Source organism: Coptis chinensis, chromosome 7 (assembly GCF_015680905.1).
Source record: "Coptis chinensis isolate HL-2020 chromosome 7, ASM1568090v1, whole genome shotgun sequence".
NCBI classification, from domain to species: domain Eukaryota; kingdom Viridiplantae; phylum Streptophyta; class Magnoliopsida; order Ranunculales; family Ranunculaceae; genus Coptis; species Coptis chinensis.
In genome coordinates, this window is record NC_141462.1 from 50,450,300 (window position 1) to 50,460,797 (window position 10,498).

The 10,498-nt window shown below is 39.6% G+C and overlaps 1 protein-coding gene across 1 annotated transcript; it reads left to right on the top strand.

Moving 5' to 3' along the window:
• The first annotated feature begins 546 nt into the window (after window positions 1-546).
• On the top strand, window positions 547-1,247 carry LOC147487822 (uncharacterized). The gene is made up of 2 exons (XM_086574150.1): window positions 547-909; window positions 1,197-1,247. Exons 1-2 carry the CDS (start codon window positions 547-549, stop codon window positions 1,245-1,247), a joined length of 414 nt encoding a protein of 137 aa, XP_086430276.1.
• The last annotated feature ends 9,251 nt before the right edge of the window (window positions 1,248-10,498 follow it).

Here is a 10,498-nt window from a genome sequence, read left to right on the forward strand (position 1 = left end):
TCGAAGTCGAGTCGCCATGCCTTTATAATGGCAAAAATGGAGCTGGTCGCTGATAAGCCTGGAGCTTAAGCGCGCCATGCGCCTTATACAAGGCCAAACGGAGCGCGGGTTGTGCCTTTCATAGCAGAAAGAGAAATTTTTTTCTCTATAATGAGATGAAATTTGTTTGCTGCTCGGGGGTCTATGAAGTAATTTCGAGAGATTTCCAGTAAAGGAAACAAGTCAGGATTTCTAAAAATATATATATATATATATATATATATATATATATATATATATATATATATATATATATATATATATATATATAGGGGCTGCCCTTGAACCCTGCGACCTAATTACATAGACTGGAAACGCAACTTGGATATCGTGTTGATTGCTGAAGAGTACAAATTTGTACTCAATGAGGAATTCCCACTTAAGCCTGACGATATTGCTGGAGAAGAGGAGAAAGTAGCATATAAGAAGTGGAACAAGGTAGATGAGATGTCGCGGTGTTACATTTTGGCATCTATGTCAGGTATGTTGCAACATCAACATCAAGCCATGACCACAGCTTATGATATGATGCTCAATCTCAAGGAACTCTTCGGACACCAGAATAGGGCTGCTAAGCAAACTTCCATGAAAAACTTGATGACCACAACTATGACTGAAGGGACTCCTGTAAGGGATGATATACTTAGGATGATGGCTTATCTGAATGAGTTGGAGATCCTTGGAGCTGATATTGATGTGGAAACACAGGTCGATATCATTCTCATGACGCTGCCTGAGAGATTTGAACCATTCCGCCTTAACTATAACATGAACAAAAGGTTGTATTCTTTGGCGGAACTTATGACAGAACTTCAGTCAGCTGAGAGTCTCTTTAAGCATAGTTATGTTCAGGTTTATGCTACTGAGAAGGTTTCTACTTCTACGCCTAATGGCGGTAAAAAGAAGAATAATGTTCAGAAGCATAGGAACATGGCAAAGAAGGGCATGGGACCTCAAGGAGCTGTGAAAAAGCCTAAGGGCAAGTGCGACAAGTGCAAGCAGTAAGGACACTGGAAGCTAGATTGTCCTCTCCTCAACCAAGAGAATAATGGAGGTATGTCTCATGCACTAGTCGTTTAACATGTTTATCGATGTTATCTACCAGTACCTGGTGTGTAGATACAGAAGCCACTAACCATGTCTGCATTTCATTGCAGAGGTTCCAGGAAACCAGAAAACTTAGTGCTGGAGAGATTGCCTTATCTTAAGGGGATGCTACGGGAGTAGTAGTTGTTGCAGTGGGAGATGTTTGTTACCTTTTGGTATAAATAAGACTATGGTGTTAAAGAATTGTCTTTATGTACCTAATTTTAGAAAGAACTTGATTTCAATTTCTATGTTAATTAAGGATGGGTATCCTGTTTCTTTTAAATGACAAGATCATCATTAAGGAAAATAAACATTTTATCTGTTCTGGTGCATTAGAAGGCAATTTATACATCATTAATTTTATTCCACCCACAGTGCATTAAATTTTACCCCGAGTAGTATTATTCTATAAGTATTGAGAGGAGAGGCATTAAACTACTTCAGTACCAATTGTACAAGAATAGGAACCACAATGTGTCACCAATGATGTACAAGAACAAGAGGTGCTTCATCGTAGTGGGAGGGTTGTTAGACAACCTGATAGGTGGATTGGTTTAGGAATGTCTTTAGACATAACCACTGATAACTAAGATCCTGATCCCTAGACCTACAATGAAGCACTCCAAGATAGAGATGTAATATCTTGGCAAAAGGCAATAAATTCTGAGATGGAATCTATAGATTCTAATCAGATTTGGGAGCTTGTAGAGCCACCCAATGGTGTAAAACCCATTGGATGCAAGTGGGTCTATAAAATGGATGTCAAGACATATTTCCTTAATGGAAGTCTTAAGGAAACCATCTATATGGAGCAACCAGAAGGATTCATTGAAAAAGGTCAAGAGCATCTTGTTTTATACAAGAAATTTGATGGAAACATAGTGGTATTTCTTGTGCTTTATGTAGATGACATCTTACTAATTGGAAACAATGTGAAAGTGTTGTCAGACATAAGGGTATGGTTATCAAAGCAATTTGATATGAAGGACTTGGGAGAAGTGAGTCACATCCTTGGGGATCAAAATTATAAGAGATTGCAAGAAAAGGATGTTGTGCTTATCTCAGGCTACCTATATTGATACTGTGTTGACTCGTTTTAACATGCAAAACTCCAAGAAAGGTTTCTTGCCTTTCAGGCATGGAGTCTTTCTATCAAAGGATATGTGTCCCAAGACACCAAAAGAGATAGAGCACATGAACGTGATTCCTTATGCTTCGGCTGTAAGATGCTTAATGTACGCCATGTTATGCACGAGGCCAGACATCTGCTTTGCCGTTGGCATGGTTAGCAGATATTAGAAGAACCCAGGGCAAGGGCACTGGACTGTGGTAAAATATATTCTGAGGCACCTGAAAAGGACTAAGGATTATATGTTAGTATACCAAGCAGATAATTTGGTTCCCTTAGGGTATACATATTCTAATTTTCAGTTAGATAGGGACAAGAGTAAGTCTACCTCAGGTTGTGTGTTTATCTTGTAAGGTTGATAAGAGCCCAAAACTGTAGTTTTAACCCCTTAGCAGTCATACTTTTAGACCAATTATGTGAGTAATAAGTAAGAGTTAATACTGATTACGTGTTTTTATGTATTTCGGGCTTCAAAGTCAATTATATGCGTGAATGTGCCACTTTGATGAGATAAAGGAGCAATGGTTGGTTACTAAGGAGTTCAGTGATTAAAGGCCAAGATTCAAGAAGACGAAGCCTTTGTAAAAAGCCGGTCAAAAGATGAAAAGTCAAAGTCCACGCGAAGCGCTAAATTGCACAAAGTCAACAGAACTTCGAAGACCATATCTTTAGACTCAGACCTCGGAATTGGGCCTACCTTATGTCAAAACGACCGACTCGGAAAGAGCTTTCCAATGGTCCAAGCCTTGACCCAATCAGAGGAGCAGAAGTGGACGAAAAGTCTGTTGAAGCGAACTGCAGCTGAAGAGGCCTTTTGAATTTGAAAGAATTGGGTTTTGGGCACGATTCTGCGGCCCAAAACATGGCTCCAAGCCCATGCACGATTTTTGGATCTGGATGTATAAAAACAAAAGCTTAGCTCTTTGTTAATGGTAGCTAGTTAGACCTAAATTAATATATAGAATTCTAGATCTAGTTTTATTAATTAATTAAGTGTTAGTTCCATTTCAATTCCTTTTTTTTAGATTAAATTCTTGAATCATTGTTCTTGATTGATTAGATAAATAAAATAGTTAGTTTGTCAATTTGAATTTGGTTATTTCCATTCTAGATCTAATTTCAATTCTTGTTCTTATTTCATTCCAGCCATTAAATTAGATTCATTATTGTTAGATTAAGTAAATTTCGAATCTTGATATTATGTTTAGTTATAATAATATGGGAAATGATGTTTTGATGACTCAAGGCTAAAACCTCCATTAGAGGGGTTGATGAAGCCTTGATGAAAACTTAGTGGTTAGTATAGAATTGGTTGTAGAATCTATTCCACTCTAGAAGGTCGTGTGTTTAGCCATGAGAATGGGTGGGCGACCTCACATGCTAGTTAGTATCCGGTAGGAATGCCATGAACACTAGGGATTAGAACTCGAAGTTCTTGCCGTGAAAACGTAAGAATCGAGATACGACAATCTATACTAGGTTATTAAGTTGGATTCGAGGTGGATTCAATTCCCCTCTAATTTATTTATCTAGATTCAAACTTTCGTATTTCCGTAGCTTTCGTAGATTAACTTTAGTTTATATTTTATCTTGTTATTTATTATATCTCGTTATTTAAATTAACGCGTCTTGTTAGCATAACATTTCGTAAAGCTCTCATTAGATTTAAGACTGATTTCTTAGACTTAGAAAACAATCCATGCTAGGGAACTAGGAGTGGAACGAACTTCCTACTCCACTTAGTGCAATTCGCATCGAGAGTAGAAGCTTTGATAAACATAAGAGATAAAAGATCAGTTTTAGTTTACTTACGTTTTGAATTCGTCGTTCATTTCGTAGGTAAACTATTCATTTTACAGTTATCAAATGGCGCCGCTGCCATCTTAGTTGAACTTTAGCATTGTTTTCCTTGTAGAAGTAGTCATTTTTAAGTCCCATTAAACCCACCCACCCTTGTTTGTTTCATACTGTGGTTGCCCATTTCAGCGTTGACAAATTCGAGAAAATATAACGCGGCGCTTCAAGGAGAGCGCCGACCCGCTAAGTTCTGGAAATTTCGTCTACCGAGCGGCCGCGCATACCAAGCGACCAGCTCAAACAATCGTAATTAATTTACATCGAGCGACCAGCGCTAAAAAACTGTAATTTGACAATTTTCGCGGACGACCGCTTCTATCTGTATGGCCACTGCGGTTAAATTTTTCGGATTTCGACGGTTTTGATTCAAACTTTGATCTTTCATATTTTTAGTGTTCTAACCTGCTCTATACACCGAACAAGCGTAAACAAGGCGCTTATTCATAAGCGAAGCAAGGGCGAATCAGGTATTCCTTTCTTCCATACCTCGCATTTCGGTTAGAGGTTTTCTACTAGTATATCGAATTGTTTGGAGTGTTGCATGTTTAGTTAAGCTCTACTTAGTCTTGCATGAGATTAAGGTCTGGTCGAACAAAAACAACAAACGTAATTACACGGCAACAAACAAGTCTATCTAGTATACCACACACTACACCTCTAGCTACTATTTCACACACACCCACGACATAATGGGGAAGAAAAGAGACTCCTCTCTCCGACTTTTACAAAAAGCCTTGAGCGATAGCCCTAAATCGTGCATCGTTCTAGCGGACCCCGATGGGGATTTTGAATCCCCAAACATATTTAATTTGTTACCCGCTTTTTTCATGGGTTACACCATGAAAAACCTTATCAGCATTACATCGTAGGATTGAACAAGTCCTTACAACATTCCATCATCCTACGGTAGGTGCGGAACAAATTAACCGGAGGGTATTCCCTTTCACATTAGCCGATAAAGGCGTCTTGGTTAACTGCCAAAGCGCGCCTAATTCGTGGACTCGTGGGCTAAACTTGTTCAAATTTGTTTATGGAACATTTTTACCCACCCCTAAAAGACGGATGAGATGCTTTCCAAGATTCATTTTTTTCCCATTTAATCCTCATGAATCATTTTCTCGAGGCATGGAATCGTTTTCACCGATCTCCTTATAGAGTGTCCACATCATAACTTAGCGAAAGACACGTTAGTTCGTGCCTTTTCAAAGGTCTTCTACACCACCATAAAGAAGTCCTTGACATAATGAATGGGGGTAGTTTCCTAACTAAAGGAGCCCTGAGGCTTACAAATTTTAGAAGACCAAACTAAACGGAATAATAATTGGGAGGGTAGTGATGATATCCATTTCGGCTAGTTCTTCTTCAACGATCAAGGTCGCCCGGTATGTTTGAGAAGAAAACCGATCGAGAACTTAAAAATTTAATCGAATCTCTAACTAAAAAGTAGAGGCTATTTACGCTCAACAAAAGCCTATCCCCGTCATGAATGTAAACTCCAACCCATGTAATTTCTGTTTGAGTCCAGAGCACCGACGATTATTGTCCTCTAGCTTATGAACAACAACCACGAACAAGATAATGTTTACTCTATTAATAACTATCCTATTCCTAACGCCCTTGGAGACAACATCCCAACTAGGTTGGAGAAATAATCAACAAGTAACACCTCCGAGTGGTACAATAATCAAAACGCGTTAGGCAAGCAAACAATTATAACCAAGCTCCACCTAGGCAAGGACAAGGACAAGGACAAGGTCAAGGGAATTATAATAATTATAACAACCAAGCGCAACCACGACAAGGTCAGAATAATTATAATACCAATAGAGGTATCGTTCCGGTTAATAATAATAACTATCACAACCTACCCATAAATAATCAACGAGAGATAGTTCCAGTCGCACCACCCGTGACTACTACACCTACACAACCGGATCGTATCGACGCCTTTATACAAGTTACCCAACAACTTTTCTAGACAATGACTCAATCAAACCAACAGATTTTACAATCCATAAATCAGGGCATACAACAGTTAGCCCAAGCGAAAGCCCAACCAAAAGGCGTGTTTCCAGGACAAGCGATACCAAACCCTAAAACAGCAAACACAGCCTTTGAGGTAAACGGTAATTCTAGTACGGAAACTACAATCGTAGGTGACCTAAATGCCATCACCACTCTCCGTTCTGGAAGAGTGGTTGATAACAAAGTAACTACGCCTATAGTTACCCCATCAGTACTCCCTACACCAGATATCGAACTAGATACGCGAATAGAAAGCGAGGAGCCTACCACGGTAGAGGTACCAGTTAAATCACAACCAAAGAAACCGAAAGCCAAGGTTACACAGCAAGTAGAGCCATATGAGAAATATAGAGCGAAACCACCGTTCCCTCAAAAATTAGCCATGCTAACCAGGGATACAAACTTTGAGGAAATTAGGAACGTTTTCAAGAATCTAACGATAAACCTTCCTTTTCTCGAAGCTATTAAAAAGCTACCTAACCACGCTAAGTTTCTTAAAGAGTTGTGCACTACTAGGCGTAAGACCAACATACCTAAAGACGCCTTTTTAACTGAACAGTTCCCAACTTTATCCGAAAATAATGGAATTGTTAAGTACAAGGACCCTGGTCGTCGTAAAATGCACCTTAGGAGATTCCCACACGACGACCGCCTTATTAGACCTGGGGGCGAGTGTTAACTTACTCCCGTATTACTTGTATAAACAAATAGGTCTACAGGAAATGCAACCTACAAAAATAACGTTGCAATTAGCGGACAGGTCAATTAAGTATCCTAAAGGTGTAGTGGAAAACGTGCTTGTTAAGGTTCGGGATTTCTACTATCCTGCTGATTTTGTTATCCTCGATACAGAAGTCGCTAATGACTCTGTACCGATCATCTTAGGACGCCCTTTCTTGGCAACTGCCAATGCGCTTATAAATTGTCGTGATGGAAAGATGTCCTTATCTTTTGGCCATCTTTCTGTCGAGGTAAATGTTTTTAAAATGATGAAACAGTTACCATATTTGTCTGTAGATGGGGAGGTTAGCATGATCGAGAGTTTAGCTCAAGATTATTTTAACAACACGTTTCCTGAAAACAATATGTACAAATTCCTTTCTTTTGGAACTTCAAATTTTGTAAATGACTCCTACTTAAAGGAAGTCAACACCATCCTGGAGTCCACACCAATTGTAGACCCGTCGGTTGCTCCATATACTGATTACGAAGACTTGCTACCTAAGCAAGTCTTCATTACGCAAGATAAGGACACTTATGAAACATCAACGGACATTCCGTCCACACCAGTGCTTAAACCTCTTCCCCCGGAGTTAAAATATATTCAACTTGATCCGGATGGTAGTCACCCGATAATTATATCTTCTCTGTTAACTAAGGATGAAGAGACAGGTTTAATAAGGGTGATTAGGGAACATCGGTCTGCGATTGGTTGGTCCCCAGCCGACATTAAGGGAATTGACCCTAATGTTTGCACTCATCGTATCCATTTGGATAACGCGAAGACTTCTAATGAACCTCGCGTCGCTTGAACCCTGCCATGAAAGAGGTGGTTAGGGAAGAAGTCTTGCGATTACTCGATGCGGGTATTATATACCCAATCTCCGATAGCGAATGGGTAAGTCCCATTCATGTAGTTCCTAAGAAATCGGGAGTTACCATGGTACGTAACGGGAAGGGTGACTATGTTGTCACTCAAGGTCCTATGAAATGGAGAATCTGTATTGATTACAGACGTTTAAATGCTATGACACGAAAGGATCACTTTCCCTTACCATTTATAGATCATATGCTAGAACGTCTAGCTGGTCATGCCTTTTATTGTTTTATGGATGGCTACTCTGGCTATTTTCAGATTATTATTGATATTGATGACCAAGAAAAGACAACCTTCACATGTCCCTTCGGAACATATGCCTATAATCGAATGCCTTTTGGCCTTTGTAATGCCCCTGGTACCTTCCAGCGATGTATGCTTCATATATTTAGTGACATGGTAGAGCGCTTTATGGAAGTGTTCATGGATGATTTTTCTATCTATGGAGACTCCTTTCTGAGAATGCTTGTCTAACCTGTCTAAGGTCTTGACACGGTGTGAAGAAAAGAGCCTCGTTTTAAATTGGGAAAAGTGTCATTTCATGGTCAAAAAGGGCATAGTACTAGGTCATATTATATCTAGTGATGGCATCGAAGTAGATAAAGCCAAACTAGATAAGATAGCGACCCTACCTAAACCACGGACTGTTAGGTGAGATTAGAAGCCTTTCTAGGCCATCGAGGGGTTTTATAGGCGTTTCATTAAAGATTTTTGAAAATAGCTAGGCCTTTAACTAACCTCGCTTTTGAAGGATGCAATCTTTGATTTTAATTTTAATCGTAAACAGGCTTTTGAAACCTTAAAAGCCGCCCCTAACCATTGCACCTATTATACTGACCTCCGATTGGTCTAAACCTTTCGAACTCATGTGTGATGCTAGTGACTATCACGGTTGGTGCTTTGTCTTGGGACGTAAACTAGATAATAAGTCCATTGTTATTTATTATGCTAGTAAAACATTAAACGACTTTCAACGGAATTATACAACTACTGAAAAAGAATTCTTAGCTGTCATTTATGCTTTAGATAAGTTTAGATCCTTATTTGGTTGGTTCTAAAACTTTAGTTTACACGGACCATGCAGACCTTAGGTACCTTCTTGCAAAGAAGGATGCTAGCGAGATTAATCCGATGGATTCTTCTCCTACAAGAGTTCACATTAGAAATAAAGGACAAAAAAGAGGGGTCGAAAACGTAGTTACCGACCACTTATCTAGACTTACAAATGACGATAATAGTGATTACGAGTCCATACCGGACTTTTTCCCGATGAGCATCTCGTATGCTATTTTTCATCACCATGGTATCGCGGACATCGTAAATTATTTAGCGGCTGATGTTATGCCTTATAATTGGTCAAGAAATGAAGCGTAAGAAGTTCTTGGCGAGTCAAGTTATACTCTTTTGGGATGAGCCCTACCTTTTTAAGTATTGTGCGGATCAGATTATTATTCGGTGCGTTGCATTCCCCGGTGGGAATATAATGAAGTTCTATCGCTCGCCATGACAAAGAGTGTGGTGGCCACTTTAGTGGAATGAAAACAGCCGCTAAAGTTCTTCAATGTGGATTTTATTGGCCTACCCTTTTTAAGGATGCCCAAGTGCATTGCAAGGCGTGTATTCGTTGCCAACAACTGGGGAATCAATGGCGTAATATGATGCCATTAAATCCAATCTTGATAGTAGAAATTTTGATGTTTGGGGTATTGATTTCATGGGCCCTTTCCCTGTTTCCCCACGGTTATATTTATATTCTAGTTGCCGTGGACTACGTGTCTAAATGGATAGAGGCCCTAGCTTGCCGTAGCAATGACCATAAGACCGTTGTATTTTTATTAAAGAATATATTTAAATGGGTTTGGCATTCCTAAAGCCATCATTAGTGATGGTGGAACACATTTTGCAAAATTGAGTTGTTGCATCCCTAGTGAAAAAGTATGGAGTTACACACAAAGTAGCAACTCCTTATCATCCACAAACTAGCCGGACAAGTAGAAGTTTCTAATAGGAAATCAAAAGATTTTAGAAACAACGGTAAACCCGATAGGAAAAATCGGGTCGGCGTCTATCGGATGCCTTATGGGCATATAGAACTGCTTTCAAAACTCCTATAGGTATGTCTCCCTTTAGACTTGTATTTGGGAAACCATGTCATTTGCCCGTTGAATTAGAGCACCGCGTGCTCTGTGGGCTATAAAAGCCTTAACTACAATATTGATGGGTAGGGTGTCAAACGCAGTTACAATTAAATGAGCTTGAAGAAATCCGTAGCGATTCTTACGATCTCGCGAGAAGGATTATAAAGCTAACATGAAACGTATTCATGATAAGCATATCTTCGCAAAGAGTTTGTGGTCGGACAAAAGGTTTTGCTTTACAACTCCCAGCCTACATATTTTCCGGTGGAAACTAAAACCCGTTGGTCCGGTCCTTTTAAGTTCTTGAAGTCACCCCTTACGGGGCAATTACCTTGGTAAAATCCAAGGACAACAAGTACCTTTCAAGTTAACGGTCAACGATTAAAACATTTTCACCGCGAACTGGCCCCTCGACGATATAGGGAAGTCCTTTTACAAGACCCTATATATGAGGAATGACCCTTGTCATTGGTGTACTTCCTTTCACTTCCATTTAATGGTAAGTGCACCATTAGGGTAACGGGCCCTCCCTATGGAGTGTGTGGCTGTAAGTACGGATCCTAAGTCCACGGTTCAAATAGTTCACGTTTTCCACTCTTGCATGTTTTCTCGGATTTTTGAGTC

What these genes read in the sequence shown, in the direction of transcription:
- LOC147487822 (XM_086574150.1), top strand. Translation starts at nt 547, where the DNA reads ATGACCACAGCTTATGATATGATGCTCAATCTCAAGGAACTCTTCGGA. An exon ending in AGGTTTATGCTACTGAGAAG is followed by an intron (nt 910 to 1,196) that starts GTTTCTACTTCT and finishes ATTTCATTGCAG; the next exon opens with AGGTTCCAGGAAACCAGAAA.